This window comes from Echinops telfairi, unplaced genomic scaffold (assembly GCF_000313985.2).
Source record: "Echinops telfairi isolate 266 unplaced genomic scaffold, ASM31398v2 ScPeMD7_24;HRSCAF=84, whole genome shotgun sequence".
NCBI lineage: Eukaryota > Metazoa > Chordata > Mammalia > Afrosoricida > Tenrecidae > Echinops > Echinops telfairi.
Window position 1 is genome coordinate 3,414,744 of NW_022103921.1, and position 20,669 is coordinate 3,435,412.

General features: G+C 40.0%; 1 protein-coding gene across 1 annotated transcript in view; it reads right to left on the minus strand.

Moving 5' to 3' along the window:
* Positions 1-20,669, minus strand: part of LOC101644837 (SET domain bifurcated histone lysine methyltransferase 2) — a 44,281-nt gene that overhangs the window by 15,480 nt on the left and 8,132 nt on the right. Inside the window, exons 3-6 of the mRNA XM_045289060.1 lie at positions 13,234-13,359; positions 10,876-10,941; positions 5,804-5,900; positions 1,651-2,214 (exon numbers count right to left, since the gene is read on the minus strand). Coding sequence (XP_045144995.1) covers positions 1,651-2,214; positions 5,804-5,900; positions 10,876-10,941; positions 13,234-13,359 — 853 coding nt within the window. The remainder of the gene's footprint in view (positions 1-1,650; positions 2,215-5,803; positions 5,901-10,875; positions 10,942-13,233; positions 13,360-20,669) is intronic.

Sequence of the window (20,669 nt, forward strand, 5' to 3'; positions counted from 1 at the left end):
TTCTTTTTTTTTTAAAAAGAAGCAAGTTACAACCCATTAAACCAATTTTGTATCCTACTAAGTCTATCGTTTGGAAAGCAAGCTTCTGCTCCAGCTATGCTCGGAAGTCCTGTTGCTAAAAAGTGCACAAACCAACAAATTGAGTCAACTACCATCGAGCATGTACTCACAGTGACCCTCAGAACAGAGCGGAACTTCTGAAGGCTGTAATCTTTGGGAGGGCAGCGCCTTATCTTTTTCCTGTGGACTGTATCATTAGTCAAACTGTGGACTATCCTAGTTCATTAGACCACCAGGCCTCCTTAGGTACAGGTCTTCAAGTCCAGTGTACTGGTTTTCTTTCCTGGCTCACCCTGTACCCTACTGCCCTGCTACCCCGCTCCCTCACCCCACTCAAAGTCTGGTTGGGTTTAAAATTCTCGTTTCACATTTATTTTCCTTCAGCATTTCTACTATTTCTGATAAAAAGTATACTGCCCACCTACCTGTCTTTGTAGGGAATATCTCTTTTCTAGCTAATAATGCCTTTTGAGATTTATTCTTCATGCTGTTTTTTAGTTGCGTCATATGAGGGGGAACCCCCCAAAATGGAACTTTTCCCCCAAAGCTATTTAATTTTTTTTTTTTTTTTTTACAAAACAACCTTATTACCGTCAAAGTACTCTCCATTACACTTAATACATTTGTCAATTCAGTGATTCCATTCTTAGAAACATTTTCTAACTCATCTGTCATCAAATATCTGTCCCTTCATGACCCTCTTCATTCACAGAAAGAAAAAAGTTGAACGGAGTGAGCTCAGGTAAGTAAGGTGCACAGGGCAAGAGAGGCATGCTGGTTTTTGCCTCAAACTGGTGCAGTGAGATGGGTGCGTGAGCAAGTGCACTGTCGTGGGGGCAAAATCAGCCCTCCATCTGCCACAAATCAAGCCTTTTTTGTCGCACGCTGTTAGCTATCTTTTCAGAACGTTTAAATAGATAGCCTGATTAACCTGGTGGAAGTCCAAACGTACTCCTAGTCGACATTGTCATCCATTCAGGAAGCTGACAGGCTTTCAGAACAAGGTTTGTCATCAATTGACATTTCACCTTTTTTGAAGCGAGAAAACCACTTGTACTTTTGGGTTTTCCCCATAGTGCTGTCCTTGTAAGCTGTGCTCAACATCACAACGGTTTCTGCGGCATTTTTCCCAAGCAGGAAAGAAAATTTCACAGCTGCGTGCTGTTCTCTTAAATCAGCCATAGCATAAAATGAGATCTGAGCGAAACCACTTTGAAGGAAAAACGCCCTGTGACCAGAGAGAACCTTCCCAGGTGACACCACTGGGTGCACTAACTCAAGAGCGAGCTGCTCATGCTCACCTAGTGGGAAAAATGCATTTTATGAAAGCCCCGCCCAGAGTTGTTTTTTGGGGGTACCCCCCCATAATATATTTAAATGTGCATTCACGCTGCGGTCCCTTCTTACCACACAGTAGGTTTTGTAACATGAGCTCTCGCATCCTGTACTTCTGGAGCATTTGGGATTTACCGCCTTCCTCAAGTGTCCCTTTTGGGCTAACCCAGCCTTCCAAAGCCCCCAGTCTCCGAGTGATTTAAATGTTTGTTGGACTGTATTCAGATGCAGTGAAATCCCAGCTTTTCTACTTACATATCTATGCAGCCCTCAGCACAGTCACAGGAGTCAGTAAACATGTCGGAAAAGCTGCTTAGGTAATATGTTCGTGGCCACATAGTTTTTCTGTACTTAAAATGGGGCAGCTTTCTATTGTCGATGTCATTACAGAAGGAAATAGGCACTGATTCCACTCCATTGCTAATATCAACATCAGAAATAACTTCTTGCTTTTCATAATTCCGAGTCAACTGAACATAGGTATTGAAAGAAAAGTTATCTGTAAACAAAAAGTTACACTCTGTCTCAATCAGGTAACGGAACACTTCCTTCATGTTTCGCAGAATCCTTCCACAAGGGGTTTTGTAACTCACGTGGAGTGCTGTGGAATGAGAGTTTGTCTTAGAGTGCAGTCTCTGGAAGTGGCATTGAATCGGTAGCTGTAGAGGGTTTCCTCCCTTGGAGGTGAATGGCATTTTGATCAGACAAGCCCCAGAGCAGACATGTCTCTGGTAAGATACATTCCAAGATGACGCTTTCTCCTTCACGTCTTCTGCACCTTTATTTTCTAAAGGAAGAATTTCCTTATTTTCTGCAGATCTGTAAAGATTAATTTTCATTAATATTAATAATTAGTACAGTTCTCCATAAAAAAAACCCCTGAACACTGAGGTAGCCATCAATCTCTATTCCATTCTTTTTAGATATCAAAAAGCCAGCTTTGAAATTTTACTGTATTCTGTAGCCATATAAAGGTATCTAAGTGTAGAATAAATACTTCAGAAAGCCGCAGTTAAAGCTGTAATTTTGTGATGGTGTTTCACAACACTGAGGAAATGTAGAGCTTATTTGCATTGAGACTGTAAACTAAACAAAGAGCTGGGGAACATTACATAGTCAAGCATGCTTAGTTAAAGCTTTTTGTACAAAATCAAAGTCATCAAGAACCCTTCATGTTGAGTATTTTCCAATTATTTTCCATAACATGTAACCCATTTGCAACATGACACATTTGAAAACAATGACAAAATGACGATATAAAATGGAGTGTCTGTTGATTTCAAGGGGAAAAAAATCATGAGAAGATACCATATTTTTGGAAGTCAGATTTTAAAGTTCCACTAAGAACTGAATCTTGTGTTTTCTATCATTAGGTATCCACTACTTATTATAAAGAGGGATTTGAGTTATTTTTACATCTACTATATAAAGTTGCACTATTAGAATTCTCTATATTAATTGAAAGGTCTAATCTGTCCTGTTCAACACATTAGCCCTATAGACACATGTAGCTATTGAGCACCTTTACTTGTGGCTAGTGTAACCGGGAGGAGCCCTGGTGGTGGAGTGGTTACATCTTGGGCTGTGATCTGCACGGTTGGCAATTTGAAACCAAGAGCAGATCTTCGGGAGAGAGACTGAGCTTTCTACACCCATCAACAGTTACAGTCTGGGGGACCACCGGGGACCGCTGAGTCAGCACTGCATCAAAGGCAGTTAGTTTGTTTTCTCTGAGTGTAATCAAAGGATGCAATTAAAAAAAATGTAATTCTAAATAATTCAAATTTACATCACTACACATGGTTAGTGGACACAGGCCACAAAAACTACGTAGCTTCCTAACGTCTTTTTCAAATGTTTGTAATTTTTTCCATAACTGCTTCTTAAAAAAGACAAAAAAACAAAAATCCTCAAACTTGAACCAATAAACACCATGATTAATAAAGGCATACAAAAGAAATCCCTGCTCTTTTCAATCTTTCACTATTACAAATCATAAAACTATTTCATACAAGTGAGACCATCACTAAAGAATACGTTCCTAGAAATAGAAGTGGTAATCTACAGGATACAGTGGATTAATGAATTTGTTCCCATTGACAACATCCTCTCCATGGGGTCTGCACCTATTCAGGCCCTACATAAATGTATTAGCATGGTAACCTGTGGTAACCTCGTGGTAACCCTGTGTGTTCCACAGGAGAACTGCTCTCCGTAAGGCCTTCAGTAGCTGTGTCATCTCTAGGGCTTTCGTTCAATGTGTCTCCAGGTGAATCTGAATAGCCAACCTTTCAGTCAATAGCCAAGCACATAACTGTTGGTACCAACAAAGGACACCAGAGCATAGAGAATACGTCAATATAAATCAACCGCTACCTGAGATCTACAATGAAACATCAGCCAGGGAACTAAACGTGAAAAGAGAAAGAAAGGAGGGAAAAATACAGTAGGGTTATGTTTTCCTTAACAACGTCGATCTATTTGAGTAGTTTTAAACAGCGTTGGAATTATATTCCATAGTACTCGAATGGTTCTGGTACAGACATTTCCTATTAAAAATAAACAAAGATTAAGTGTTACATTCCTTTTTTAAGTAATTCTTCTTTGTGAGGATTAATCTTTGCTGATATTTGTGGGAAAGGAGAAAGGAAAGACCAGGAAATTTTAGTCTATTTTCAGTTACTACCCCGTTTCCCCAAAAATAAGACACCCCCGAAAATAAGACCCACTTACAGTTTTGCCTCTCACTGAAATATAAGGCATCCCCCCTGAAAATAAGCACACACACCCCCAAGCTACCGTAACTCTGGACTCTAGACCATAGCGGCGGGCGTTGCCACACAGCTGGAGCAGACAGGAAGTGCGAGGTCTCTTTTAATAAAACAATAAACGTGTACCATATTCTTCTTCATGGAAAAATAAGACATCCCCTGAAAATAAGACCTAGCACATCTTTGGAAGCAAAAATTAATGACACTGTCTTACTTTTGGGGAAACAGGGTATGTTAGAATTGTTACACATGATAAAAACTGAACTGGTACTGACAGATATACTTTGGATCTTTTTAATACTCCAATCCTCCAAAGGTGGTAGGGGTGAGAGATGGAAGTCCAGGAAAATAATTTCCTAGTTGGAAAAAAATAGCTAATTTAGTAGATTTCAGTGCATATTAACATATGGCTTATCTTAAGTTTTAGAAAAAAACTCACTGCCACTGCACTGATTCCGACACATAGCGATCCGACAGGACGGGGTGGAACTGCCCCTTTAGGGTTCTGAGACTTTAGATGTTTATGGGAGCACACAGCCTCATCGTTCTCCTGTGGAGGAGCTGGTGGGTTTAAAATGCTGACTTCATGGTTAGCAGCTCAGCAGACAGGCCACTATGGCACCAGTGTTTCCTAAATTTTAGAAAAAGGCTTAATTATTTAGGAATATTAAGAAGCCTATTAAGGGACTCATGAACTTTTAAGTATGAAACACTAAAATTTACCATTTTTAAAATCAGTTTATTAGGGGCTCATACAACTCTTAACATAATCCATACATACATCAATTGTGTAAAGCACATTTGCACATTCATTGGCCTCATCATTCTCAAAACATTTGCTCTCCACCTAAGCCCCTGGCATCAGCTCATATTTTTCCCCTTCCTGAACCGTTAATAATTTATAAATTATTATTTTGTCACATCTTGCCCTGTCCGACATCTCTCTTCACCCACTTTTCTGTTGTCCGCCCCCCCAGGGAGGTCACATGTAGATCCTTGTAATCGGTTCCCCCTTTCCAACCCACCCTCACTGGTCCTGAAGGGATTATCCACCCTGGATTCCCTGCATTTCCATTTCCTGTCTGTACCAGTGTACATCCTCTGGTCTAGCCAGATGTGTAAGGTAGAATTGGGATCATGATGGGGGGGGGGGTGCGGGGAAGAGGAAGCATTTAAGGAACTAAAGGACTGGCTGAGACCCTTCTGTAAGGGGATGTCCAGTGGCCTACAAATGGGCTTTGGGTCTCCACTCCGCACTCCCCCCATCATTCACTATGATAAGATTTTCTGTTCAAAATTTACAATTAAAATTTTTTTTGATGGGAAAGAATCTTTTTATACATTCTATCCATGCTAATGTAAAAGAGGCGTTCTGGTGGCGCAGTGGGTTAAGTGTTGAGCTGCTAACCACAAGGCCAGTGGTTTTAACACACCGGACACTCTGCAGAAGAAAATGAGGCTGTGTGTTCCTATAAAGAGCTAAAGCCTTGGAATCCCCAAGAGCAGTTCTACTCAGTCCTATACAGTCACTCTGAGTTGGGATTTGACTAGATGGCAGTACGTTTAGAATGTAAAATGACTGAATAACTATCTTTAAAGAGCAAAGCACTAACAACATAAATTCCATATATACACACAGCAATGTAGAGTCTTCTGGAAAGGAGTGTTGACAGGATGTAGAAGACAATGAACTTGATTTGTTCTCCTGTTCATTCTGGGTCACAGCTGTATCATCTATATGGGGGGAAAAAGTACGAGAAACAAGTTTATCAAGTTCAAAGTCACTCACTGTAATATTCAAATACTCATCAGTGAACACATTAAGATTTCAGGACCTAGGGGAGGGTGGGGGGAGGAAGCGGGAATCGATCACAAAGATCAACCTATAACCCCCTCACAAGGGGACAAATAAGAGAAAAGTGAGTGAGGGGTGATGGAGGACGATGTAAGATATGGAAATACTGATCTATAACTTATCAAGGATTCGTGAGGGAGGGCGGGGGAAGGAGGCGGAAGAAAAGGGGAGCTGATATCAGGGGCTCAAGAGGGAAGAGAATGCTTTGAACATGATGATGGCGGCATATGTGCAAATGTGCTTGACACACTGGAGGGATGTATGGATTGTGAAGAGATGTAGAGTCCCCAATAAATTAAAAAAAAATTTCAGGACCAAACAAAAGGATTACATGTCATTATTGTAGTTTCAAAAACCGTAATAGACTAAGATAAGATAAAGTAAAATGAGGACGGGAGAGATTTCTACTGGAGAACCAACAGTTTGGCCTGGACTTTCATCTATATGTTAATCAACTGTCAAGGAAAATAGCTGCCCCTATTTTTCGGAAATATGTCTTAAAAATCATATTCAAAAAACCCCACCAATTGTAAAGTTTATGTGTTTTTCTTAGTCAAAATTTTTATGGTTAGGCATTAGGATACCTCTTTTTATCTATGTGTTATTTCAGCTTTCCTTTAGTTTTGCCTATATCCTTCTGTATTTAATTTTGTTTCTTCTTCTGTTAAATATTTCATCTATGCTTTTTTTTCTTTTATTAATAAATAATTTTATTGGGGACTCTTACAGTTCTTATAGCAATCCATACATCAATTGTATCAAACACATTTGTATATATGTTGCCATCATCATTTTCAAAACATTTTCTTTCTGCTTGAGCCCTTGGTATCGGCTTTTTTCTTTTTTTCAATCATTTTATTGGGGCCTTGCACAATTCCTTTCACAATCCATATAGCCATCCATTGTGTCAAGCACACTTGTACATTTGTTGCCATCATCTTTCTCAAAACGTCTTCTTTCTACCTGAGCCCTTGATATCAGCTCCTCTTCGTCCCCCCCACTTCCCGTTCCCCCCAACTTCATGAACTCTTGACAGTTTACAAATCATTCCTTTGTCATATCTTAACCCGTCTGGCCTCTCCCCTCACCCATCTTTCTGCTGTCCATCCCCCAGGGAGAAGGCTATATGTAGATCCCTATAATCAGTTCCCCCTCATCTATTCTTATTGACTACAATTTATAAAATTGTTGTATTTAAAGGAAATGCTAGATTCTTGTTCTTATTTTTAAAATGCAGATATTATGAATCACAGTGCAATATTGTTGCCTTAAAAATAATAAAGTGGGTGAGGGGAGATGTTGGACAGTGTAAGACATGACAAAATAATAATAATTTATAAGTTATCAAGGGCTCATGAGGAAGAAAGCTGGGAGGGGAAAAAATGAGGAGCTGATACCAAGGGCTCAAATAGAAAACAAATATTTTGAGAATGATGATGGCAATAAATGTACAAATGTGCCTGACACAATGGATGTATGTATGTATGGATTGTGATAAGAGTTGTACGAGCCCCCAATAAAATGATTAACAAACAAAAAAAAAATTACAGATTTTTAACATGCTGACTCTTTCCTTATGTACTGATGGAATTTATGAGTGATTCTTGTACTGCTTTAGATTCTTATCTTGCAGTAGTCTTTATGTACAGACCAGTCTTATTTTTTTTAAAAAGTAAGATAGGGAGGAAAAAAGAAGTTTGCTCAAGAAGAAAGTACCTGATCCTTTTGATGAGAGCATAGCAAATACAAAGGGACTTCAAAAGTTTATGGAAATAATTCCTTATCTTTTAATTCCATTTTCCCCAGCAACTCTTTGAAGCCCTCCTCCTATTTAGAGTTATATATAAGCTAGGAAGATAAAGGTGATTAGTGGTTTGATCGCAGCCTGCGGAGTCCATACTGGATTTGGGGTGGCTTTTTTTAAAAAAATCATTTTATTGGGGCTCATACAATTCATCACAATACACACAACAACTGTGTGAAGCAAACTTATACATTTGTTGCCCTTATCATTCTCAAAATTCGCTTTCCTCTTGGGTTCCTGGAATTAGCTCATTTTCCTTTTTCCCCTCCCCCACCCTCCCTCATGAACCCTTAATTTATAAATTATTATTATATTTTATCTTACACTGCCCGGCGTCTCCCTTCACCCACTTTTCTGTTGCCCATCCCCCAGAGAGGAGGTTATATGTAGATCCTTGTGATTGGTTCCCCCTTTCTACTCCCCGCCTTCCCTCCTGGTATCGTCACTCTCACCGCTGGACCTGAGGGGTTCATCTGTCCTGGATTCCCTGTGGTTCCAGTTCCCATCTGTACCGCTGTGCATCCTCTGGTCTAACCAGGTTTGCAAGGTAGAATTGGGATCATGGTAGTTGAGGGGAGGAAGCGTTTAAGAACTAGAGGGAGGTTGTGAGTTTCATTATTGCTATACTGAACCCTAAGTGACTCATCTCTTCCCCACTACCCCTCTGCGAGGTATGTCCAGTTGTCTACAGATGGGAATTGGGTCTCCATTACACGCCACCCTCATTGACGATGGTATGATTTTTTTTCCCCTCCCCGGCCTTTGGTGCTTGAAGCCTAGTCCCTTCGGCCCTTCATGATCACACATGTTGGTGTGCTGCTTGCTTTTTTTAACTTTAAGTTCTTTTGTATCTTTCAGTCTCAGATATTTTTGAAACATAAATACTAACATGGCTCTCTATTAATAGAAAGTTTTTATTATTCACATATGCCAACTATATAAGTCTATTTACTTTAAAACATATAAATTTCAACAAATTATATTTCAGAAGAATGAAACAAATTATTTAAAATATGAAATTATAACATCACAAATTTTGATACATTACTGATGAATGAACAAAAAAATTAAAAATACAAAACTATAATATTTAGCATTTATATTAATGAAATTATTGCTGTAAAAGTTGAAAAAAGAAAATTCCAACTTTCTTTTAGTGGAAGATAGGAAGCTTCAAAAAAGAAAAATGGCTATTTTAAAATGAGTCCATAAAAAAATAAATAAAAATAAAACGAGTTCATTATTATCAACTGTTGCATTCAAAAGCACCTCACTTGCAAAGCTAATGTATTCCTTAAGGGTGTGTAGATTCCAACTAACAGTGAAAGGTAAAGGGTGATTTGCTTTAAGAATCTAATCTTCAAAATTATACTAGCTGATAAAATTGAGAATACTTTTGAATAGCAAAAGAGTTCTTTAAAATAGACTAGAGATGCTAGGCTATGTTAACAGAGATTCAAGGCTGTAAGGCTCCACACGCAGTGGTTCTCAACCTGTGGGTCACAACCCCTTTGGGGGTCGAATGACCCTTTCCCAGGGGTCACCTGAGACCATCAGAAAACACCTATTTCTGATGGTCTTAGGAACCGAGATACCGCTCCTCTGTCCTCTCCAGGCGGGTCTGCCCACATGCAGTCAGGACAAAATTTCAATTATTTGTAATTAGAAATAAATAAATATTTCACAATATATAATTACATTGTTTTTGTTATTAATCACTATGCTTTAATTATATTCAATTTGTAACAATGAAAATCATCCTGCATATCAGCTATCTACATTATGATTCATAACAGTAGCAAAATTACAGTGATGAAGTAGCAACAAAAATAATTTTGTGGTTGGGGTCACCACAACATGAGGAACTGTATGTATTAAAGGGTCGCAGCATTAGGAAGGTTGAGATCCACTGTTATAAAGTATGGACTGTAAACTGAAAAATAAAATTTGTTGACAATAGTATTAATTAAAATTGAAAAAGTGTATTTTAGCAAACTACCAATAGACTAGCATTTATGGATGATGATTCTGATAAAATAACACCCCAATTTTTCTTTTTCTTGAATTTGGAAGGTTGATGGTTTTCTAATGACCTAAAAAAAAAAAAATTACTAATGCGTCCATACCACAATATCTTTCTAATATTGTTCTTCACCAAAGAGGCATACGGTCCTTTCAAGTTTTAGCATTATAAGCACCCTCCTTATATGAGAAAAAAAAAAAGGCTTTTTAGAGAAGACAGAAGCTTGTTCATTCTCTTCCTGGGAAATGTATGCTGTTACAGCTTAGCAGTGTGGTTTTATATTTTATTTTAATTATCTTTAGTTAACCTGACAAATTAAGGCTGGCTTGATTCAAGGCAAGAAAATACCAGAGACTGGTATTGGAATTGTACCTATCTGCCTGGCTATTAAAAGCTACAGAGTCTGGAATCTTAAAGGCTTAGAGTTAAACAAGTGGCCATCTAGCAGGGAAGCAACAAAGCCCACATCGAAGCACACCAGCCTGTGTGATCATGAGGTGTTGACAGGAAGAGGTATGGCAAGTTAAAAAAAACACACATCCAAATCGATAGGAAGGGGGCTAGATTTAGTGGAGACCTAGTCCACCTGCAAGACAACTGGACAATCCCTCTTAGTAGGGCCTAACGGAACGGAGGATAAATCCAGGGTGTAGTGTGGTGCTGAGGAACCACATAACTTTCTTTAGTCTTTCAGGATTTTCTCCCCTGACTATGGTCTGTACGTGATATACCTCATTGGTCCTGTTAGACTTGTGTATGTTCATTTGTTCATTTAAGATCACTTGGTACATGGCAGTCAAGATAGATGACCCCTCAGAGACACCGAGAGGAGTAACAGTTCCTGGAGGGTACGGGAGGTGGGGGGCGGGGGAAGAAGTAGGGAGAGGGATGTTGATAGCATTAATGATTGTATAGCCCCACCCAATGGGATTGAATAACAGAACTGTATGGGAAGGGAAGGGATATATGGGAATGAGTAAGATATATGTCAAGGAAATTATTATTTGAGAAATAAAAATTTCCCTACCTTTTATCAATGTTGAGTTATTATTTAGAGTTGCTTGATTCACCAGAATCATTGCTTGGATATATTCTGTTAAGGAAAGAATGGTAACCGCTTTAATATGTGGTGCTAGCCACTGTGTCAAAAAACTTCTCTACTTCATCTCATCTAATCTTCCTGTGATATTCCTAGGATTATACACACATTGGAGATAAAGAAATGGAGTTACTTATTTTATATGGCCAAGAAGTGGTAGTACCAAATTCAGGTCTATATACATAACTTACTCCTAAAGGATTGAGAAGGTCAATTAACATGTAAAAATAGCACCATTTTTTTGGACAAACATAATACCTTTGACCTTTGAACAACATGGATTTGAACTGCATGGATTCACTTAGACTAAGGATTTCTCCCATGTTGCCAGTGTAGTGCGTAGCTCAAGTGTTGTGTTAGCTTAAAAGGCGGGGGACTACATCAATTATTATTACACAGTGCTTTAAGTAGATACTGGCAACACTTGAGCTCATTGCACTAGCCACAGGGAAGAAAAATACACGTATAAATGGACCTGCATAGTTAAAAACCTGTATTGTTCCAAGGTTAACTATACATTGATGTTATAACAGCACCAAGAATGTTATTCTTCTCAGTTAATTCTGAATCATGGCAACCCCATATGTTACAACCCCAAATAAAATAGAACTGTTCTTTGTTTTTCTGGACTGTAATCTTAGTAATGGAAGCATACTGGCAGGCTTTTTTCCCATTGTACTGTTGAGTGGGCTTGGACTGCCATTCTTTTAAGTTAGCACTATAGTAAACTTGTGCTATCTAGGAGTTTAGAATAAAGTAACCAGCCCCCCTCCCCCCAAAAAACAAAAACAACCCACCCAAACCCCACTGTCATCTAACTGGTTCAGATTTATAGTGACTCTACAGAACAGAACAGAACTGCCCGTGTGGATTTCCAAAATTGGAAACCTTTCTAGGAGCAGAAAGTCCCGTCTTTCTCCTGCCGAGCAGCTGGGGTTCAAGCTGCTGAACTCGTGCTTAGCAAGTCCAGTCCCATCAAGAATTGCCTGGGTGGGGGGGCAACGTGTTCTCTTGTGCTGAAGGAGAGGACCCCATTAAAGTCTATGTTCTACAACTAACCAGAGAGGAAGACAATGAAAGAAAGAGGGGTGGTGACGGTAACAAACCAACCAACGGGGGTGGGGGGATGGATCTGGGGTCGAGACCCAAAGCCCATCTGTAGACAATTGGACACAAGGAATAGATGAGCCAGTCAGGGTGCAGTATAACACCGATGAAACACACAACTTTCCTCTAGTTCGTCAATGCTCGCCCCCCCCCAGCCCAACTATCACCTCAGTTCTACCTTACAAATCAGAGTAGAGCAGAACATGCACACTGCTACAGAGAGGAAAGAGCCCGCAACACAGGGCATCCAGAAGAGATAAACCCCTCAGGGTCAACAATGAGAAGAGATACCAAGAAGATAAGGGAAAGGTGGGGGGCGGCGGGGGATAGATCACAAGGATCAACATATAACCCCCTCCCAGGGGAACGGACAACAGAAAAGTGGGTGAAGGGCAACAGAGGACGATGTAAGATATGAAAATAATAATCTATAACTTATCAAGGGTTCCTGAGGGGGGGGGAGAGGGAAATGAGGAGCTGATATCAAGGGTCCAAGTAGAAAGAAAATGCTTTCAAAATGATGGCAGCACATGTACAAATGTGCTTTACACAATGGATGATTGTGTGGATTGTGATAAGAGATGTAAGAGCCCTTCATAAAAGTATTTAATTAAAAAAAAGCCCCAAAAAACAACCAACCATACAAACATATGTGAATGGCTGGCACAGAACAAAAGCTTTATTTTCAGTAGAATAATAGTGCAAGTTGTTTAAAGCAGGCAAATTAGTTATACGCATGCTTATGTATTTTTAAAAAACTATAGTAAATGATGGATAATGGGCATTTTTCTTTTTTATATTTTTCTTTATTCACCAAATACTAGGCTATGAGCAAGGATCACTCTTGCAAACTTCCACTCACTCCCATGCCACCCCTACAAAAATACTACACAGGAGGAAAAGATTTTTAAAAAGTGGGAAATGTAGCCTAAGAACAAGATAAATTTAGTAGCTATCATTCATGAGTAACCTATCACTCACTTTACAAAATGTCCATGGTATAGTACAAGAAAATTTTTATAGAAGCAGAGCACAATGAAAAGTTATTAGAACATGTGTTTCTCCGAAAATAAATATTTTACTTAAAAAATTATAACCACCAATACTGGAAACAGGATAATACTTATTTCCAGTGGGCAAAATTCAGTGCAGAATGAAAGCTTTTAGTGCTTTATATACCTTTATTTGTGGCAGACCCATCTTTAATTTTTTGTTTCAGTGACTGCAGCACATTTTGCACTTGCTCAAATATAAAGTCCACTTTTCCACCATCTTCCAGCTCCATCCAGAAAGTTCTGGCATCACCTGGAAAGATAAATGAGTGTAACAGAAAGGAACTGTTAATTTCCAAGGTACATGTTACAGAATCTCAAGATTGTGTGTTTATTATTTTCCCTGGAGAAAGAAAGGAAACCGTCTACATTTCTTCCCAGAGAACTGGAAACAGAAACAAGAAATGATGATCTTATTTCTCATTTCTAATACATACTGAAAACTTTAGTGACTGGAAATTCAAGTCTGAGCTGGAAAGAGAAGGGATAACTTCATTCGATGGTGGTAATGGGGTACACACACACATTTTAAAAGTTGCCAACACATCAGGCATCAAGGGACAAAAAATCCTATCATTGTGAATGACGGGGAGTGCAGAGTGGGGACCCAAAGCCCATCTGTGGGCATCTGGACATCCCCTTACAGAAGGGTCGCAGGGATGAGATGAGCCAGTCAGGGTGCAGTGTAGCAATGATGAAACGTACAACTTTCCTCTAGTTCTTAAATGCTTCCTCCCTCCCCTACCCCGACTATCATAATCCCAATTCTACCTTACAAATCCAGCCAGACCAGAGGATGTACACTGGTACAGATAGGAACCAGAAATAGGGAATCCAGGACGGATGAAGGCCTCAGGGCCAGTGGTCAGAGTGGCGATACCAGGAGGGTGGAGGGAGGGTGGGGTAGAAAGGGGGAACGGATTGATTACAAGGATCTACATACAACCTCCTCTCTGGGGGACAGACAACAGAAAAGTAGGTGATGGGAGACATCGAACGGTGTAGGACATGACAAAATAATAATAGTTTATAAATGATCAAGGGTTCATAAGGGAGGGGGGAGCGGGGAGGGAGGGGGGAAATAAGGAGCTGATGCCAGGGGTATACGTGGAGAGCAAATGTTTTGAGAATGAAGAGAGCAACAAATGTATAAATGTGCTTGACACAATGGATGAATGTATGGATTGTGATAAGCATTGTACGAGTCTTCAATAAAATGATTTTTTTTAAAAAGAAGAGAAAAAATTTAGAAAAAAAAGGATAAGAAAAAACAAAACAAAAAACTGAAAGAAAAAAAAAAAGTTGCCAACAATTCAGTCTCCACTGAGTATGGAAGTAAATAGTTGAGAATGAAAATTCTCCACAACGGCTGAAATAATTAAAATGTTGAACAGTATAACTTAAAAGAGATATTTTAAATATCTTCATGAAGTAAAACAATATTTATATAATTAAGTATTATAATAATTACATGAAGTAAAAAATATTTAAGTAAAGTTACAAAGATAAGTCAGTACTTTAGATGTCTAGCAAGGTAGTAACATCTGAATCAAAATTTCCCTGGACTAATAATCCCTTTGATTGCACAAAAAAGGCAATTAAAATAAACTGGCCAAAGCCAAATCTCACTCCCACATCTAAGAAGAACAGAAATACCTAGGACCTTAAGCACAAATTACTCAAATGCTAAAACTAATGCATAAAGTTAATAATAAAATATTCAAGTTAATTGCGCTCTAAGCAAAGCAGAAGAGCAGTAAAGACTACATTTTAAAAAGGTCACCTGTGAGATTACTAGAAAGATTAATGGGGAGAGAGCCAAGTTCATTTACAAAATATATTCTCCTGAAAAAAATTAAACCATGCCCTTTCAAGTTCTTCATTGGAGAACCTTCACAGGGAAGGAGGCCTAGACCACAACATCTTAGTTCCTTCAGGGAAAGTAACCTTACCCCAACACAGCTCTAGATAAGTAGGGCTATTGCCTATCTATAGGGCTATTGTAAATCGAAAGGGACTCAATGGCACTACGTTCTTGAGAGCCCCAATGCCCTCAGGAGGGATGCAGCTTCCCTGTGGCCCATGAGGAGCGCACAAGATCAAACCTAACCCCTAGGCCTAAACCCAAGCCCACTCTGAATCCCTCATAGCACCAACGATACCAACTTTCAACATGTGCAACAAACCAAACATAAGAAGACACAACGGATGAGAAACCAACCGCTGGTTTGCTAGGATGAGGCCAGGCAGTGGCACCAAAACACCAGGAAGACATTGATTTTTCACTACCAACTTCACCTAAAGGTGTCCTTGAGGAAGGACCAAGCACACTGGCTGTCTCCAGGAAATCACGAGTGGGGCTGTCTTCCAGGTTGAACGAGCTTTCTTCCCACGGAAAGTCATTTTTTTGGAAGGGCCCCCTGTATAGTTTCAGATTTGGGAGCTTGGCACACATGTTCTCAAAAATGAGTAATAGGGGCGTAAAGGCAGAACTGACAGTGTTTGTTGCTACAGCAACATTCCAGCCTCTGGGTGGAAACTGGAAACTTGAAAATCATGCACCCGCCACGTGAGTTTGACAGCGTCTCTAATTAAAATGACTTTTTGAGGAGTTTGGTGACAATCTAACAAATACCATTTCTAATAGTCTGATAAAACATATCACTTGTGAAAGAGCTGCTAATTCAGTGAATCACTAATTCTCACTGTGCTGGGTCCGAATAAAGGAGCTAACACGGATAAAGGAGCTAACCACATTTAAGACAGACAAAAGACTGTCAAAAAGTTCACTGACATATGTCTCTCTCTGTATATAAAATCCAGGATGGGCAGCACTATACACAGCATGCCATTAGTGGTTTCTGGAGGGGTCTGACGGAGAAGGTTGGGGGGAAGTTAGGAAATTGATGACGATGGGGAAATAAATGTTCTAAAAGTGATTGTGGACATGACTGTACAGCTTTTATTACTGTGACTGAACGTTTGAATTGTATGATATGCGAAATGTATGCCCCCAAATGGTGTAGTATTAAATGGTGTAGTATTAAAAAAGTTCACTGATAGGTATTCATATTCCACATTCATCATTTTTTTTCACATTCATAATTAAAAAAAACAAACCTAAACCAAACTCACTGCCATTGAATCAATTGACTCACAGGAGCCTTTAAGACAGTGGTTCTCAACCTGTGGGCCACGACCCCCTCGGGAGCCGAATGACCCTTTCATAGAGGCTGCCCGATTCATAACAGTATCAAAATTATAGTTGTGAAGTAGCAATGAAAGTAATTTTATGGTTGGGGAGTGGGGGTCACCACAACACGAGCAACTGTATTAAAGGATCACAGCATTAGGAAGGTTGAGAACCACTGCTTTAAGACATGACTGCTGGTTGAGTTCTAGAAAGGCTGTCATAGTCTCCCCTTGTCCTGCTTTTTTTCATGGTGACGGGGTAAATGTACACGTGTACCTGGGTGGTGCAGAGTCCTTGGGTGATCCAAGAGGGTCATTCACCTAGCTGCTAAGTTAACCAAAAGGCTGGAGATATGAGTGTATCAAGGAGTACCACAAAAAATGCCTCGCAACTGACACCCAAAACTCCAGCCTTTGTAAACTCTGTGGAGTACAGCCCTACTCGTGATGCACACAGGGCTGCCATGAGTCAGTTGATGGTAACAGACCTTTCAAATAGATGCAAGAGGACTTTAAGAAATTTATGGAAAAATGGAACGAAAAGGTCTTGGGAACTTGTTTCTGACCTTTTGGAAACCCTCGCATGTATGTCTTTCCTACTCACCCAAATAACATATTAAAATAGAGTGACAGTAGAAAGGATATGAGACTCTTTTCTATTAAGGTGGGTATTAAAAAGGTTTGTAAAAAGATAAAACGGTGCTATTTCTCTAATGTGATGTGGATAATTATTTGCAAAATTAATCATTACATATTTTGAGAACTTTTCTGTTTTAATCACTGTAACAAAAATTCATAGATATTACCCACATAAGCAAAAGCTTTTTGGGATTTTAAATAATTGTAGGAGTACAAAGTAGTTCCACATGCAACTCCTCCCGACCCCCCCAATGTGAAACACTGGTTTAGATCATAGTTGAGTGAAATCAGTATTATAATCTGTGTAAGCCATATTTTAGAAATACATGACAGGATACGGAAATTGATTTGTGTGATACTGCAATGGTGGATACATGACACATCTGTCAAAACCCACAGGACTTTACAGCACAGAATAAATACGTATGTACAATAAAATAAATAAGTAAAATAATGTATGACCCAAACCCCACACCCCAATCACTTAGGAGGCTGGGGATCATAGGAATGTATGCAGACTGTGCTGTGAATTTAAACGTATTGTAAACGTAGGAAACAGCTCACTTCAAGTGGGGAGGGGGGAAGAGGCCCTGACCTGTACTTTGGAACCGAGTAAAACATGTACGATTAAAGACAGAGGAATTGCACATAAACTCCATACTCTAGTTGATAAAGTTGTTTCCTGAGGGAGTTGCTGTATCTTCTGTAGCCAGGAGTTGGAGAGTTAAAGTCAAAGGTTGCTGGATTGTCCAAGTCAGGTTTCTCAATGTTGGGAGTGGAAGTATACAGATAAGCAAGGGGAGGGGCTTTTTAGAGTTGGAACTGTCAGCATTAACTGTTATGTTTAGCTAATATGGATATGAATAAATGCCAGCAGCAACAACAACAAAATAAAAGGTTGCCAGCAGAAACACATGGTTTAGTTAACATAAAATACATCATTTCCATGGACCATCTCATCCAGAGTTGTTTAAAAGGAGAAAAGGATTTTTCCTGAGAGAAAGGCTTCCTAGATCAGGACCCACGGAATTAGTCTTCTAGCCTCTTAAAACTGTAAAGAACACAACTGTTAGCCAAAGGCACCTGTCTGTGATACTTCTGCTACAGCAGCGATATATGACTAAGACAGGCATGAAAGCACGTTTTCCAAAAGCAAGGGACACCTGTGTTTTCTTACTTTTTAAGCTGTAATGACACATTCAAGAAATAGCTGAGTCTAGAACTTATGCAAGAAATATGCAGACTGACCTAGGGCAGCTAATCGGATGTGCCAGAAAATTAAAAAGTGCTAACAGTAAACACAAAACGATACCCTGCAAGGATGGGGTAGGTCAACAACACGAGTTGGATGTATGCTCTCCCATGTTCGTAACAGAGTTCACAATAGCAAGAAACTGGAAGCAGCCAGATGCCCAACAGCTGAAGAATGGATAAAAAAAAAAATCTATGGTACACACACACACAGTGGAATACGATGCACCCCTGAAAAACAGTGATGAAGCATGAAACACCGCACCACATGGAAGGACCTGGAAACCATTATGCTGAGTGAAGTGAGTCAATCACGAAAGGACAAGTATTCTATGAGTCCACTACTATCATGAAAAATACCAGTAAAACAAGTCTTAGTGACTAAGTACTAAACAAAAGGAGAGGCCATGAACCTCCCTTTCACGTACTTCCCTTTTACACACCGCACACGAGCCATCTTGAAAGAGGAGACCTCACATTGCCTGGGGTCACTCCTTCAAGAAGGGAAAAATGGAGAAGGCCATCCACGTAAACAGTACACAACAACGAGACATGGCTGGGACCAATCAATGCCCCCACCCCCACCCCTGGAATGGAAGAACCTTGATGGAAAATCAAGCCAAGATCAGGGGCAAGGAGCACCTACATTTTCGAGGAGACACTGATCGTTCTGTTGCGAGAAGGGATGCTAAGGGATAACGGACCAGATTGTATGTTCCTGGGTGGATACCATGAATATGCTTCTACTCAACCCTCAGTGAACTACCATGATGACCGTGGATGCTGACCTTGCAGGCAGCCTGGCATAATTCAGGGGATCCATCGGAAGGACTTAACATAGAGGCCCGGCAGAATGAACTGTGCCCTGCCTCAAAGGTGCCTGCACCCAAGGACTGAGGACTGGGGCACTTGGGTGAGAGGAAGCAGTGGCCGACCCGATCATTGGAACTTGGTGGGAACCCTTGGCTTGGTAGGTGTCCAATGGAAAGGGACCCAGAATCACCATATATTTAGTACCTCGATGATCCTGTCTCAGCGACATGACAGGTTTTGATCTGTTGGGCAGGGGTCTGAACTTGGAAGACTTAATCCAGGAAGCTTCCTCCTGGCACCAATCCCCATGCTTAGGGGGATAAAAGAGCTCAATCAAAAGGGAGGCTGAACTGTGTGAAGCAACAACGCATGGGTGTGGCTCATGGTGGAACTGCACTTACTTGGGTTCTTCATACCCAGTGTCCAGGGTGCTGTGTCACCGGAAAATGTGATGACGTTACAAGTGCAATCACGCTGTACCCCAGGGGGGTGTTTTACTTTTCTGTTTCTATGGGTTTTTGTTCTCTTGCCTTTATTTTGTTTGTTTGTTGTCTGCTAGTTGGTTTGTTGCTGTTGTTGAGGTACTTAGTCTTAAGGGGGTTTTAATTTTGTCCTAATATGACTGCCAACATAAACCGAGTCGTGTATATCCCAGGGACAAGCAGATGGATTCTGGGCCACCAGTTAACTCAGCCCTAATCCAAGAACAGTTCGTTCTGATAACATGGCCTTGTTCGATACTCATCTTCATGATAAGGGTGCTACAGCGAAGTGTGGTGAAGAAAGCAGATGGTGCCTGGCTATCAATCGAAATAGTGTCTGGGGTCTTAAAGGTTGTATTCAAACAAGTAGCCATCTAAGTGAGGAGTCAGCTATGTCCACATAGAAGAAGCACACCAGCTTGTGATCCAAAGCCGACAATAACAAAATTCAAGTATTACAAAAGGGAAAGTATCAGAGCCAAAATTGCAAACACCCAACTTGTAGAAGGCGATGGAGGGCAGTGGGAGCCAAAACGCATCTGCAGAGTATCAAGTCAAATTAAACCGCTGGCAGGTGCCCTCTAGTCACAGGCCAGGATCTCAAACAACTTTACCATCAGATCGCGATCACTGTGATCGTGATTACACTGGACTGAACACTTGGTCAGTGGATCTCTCTCGTCTCAACCAGAAATCGTTGTACACGTAAGCATTTCTTGCTTGTTCTGACAAGATTTCTTCCCTGGCCTTTTAAATACTGATAGTGACCTTTCTTACTCTGTTTGCATTTTTCTTTTTGTATTATTATTTAATGCTTACCATTTTACTTTGTTTCTGATTTTTACTGTTTCTTTTGGGCTTTCCAGTTTGTGAAGCACAGAAGTAGATGTTACAGATAATAATTGAGGCAGTGGTTTATAGGGGTTAGGGGTGGGGGAGACAGAGAGGGTGAGGAGGTTGGGGGAGCATTAAATGTATGTGGTGAGGGGAAGGGAGCACTAGAACCTTGTGAATCCACAACTCACTTTAAAAGTGATTTAACCATTAAAAATAAGGAAAATGTTCTAAAATTGGTTGGCTAATGATTGTATAGTTCTTCTATGATTGAACTACTGAATTGTACTACATGTGGATTTTGTGCCAACACAACTGTAAGAAAATATAAATTGAAGCATTTTTTTTTTTT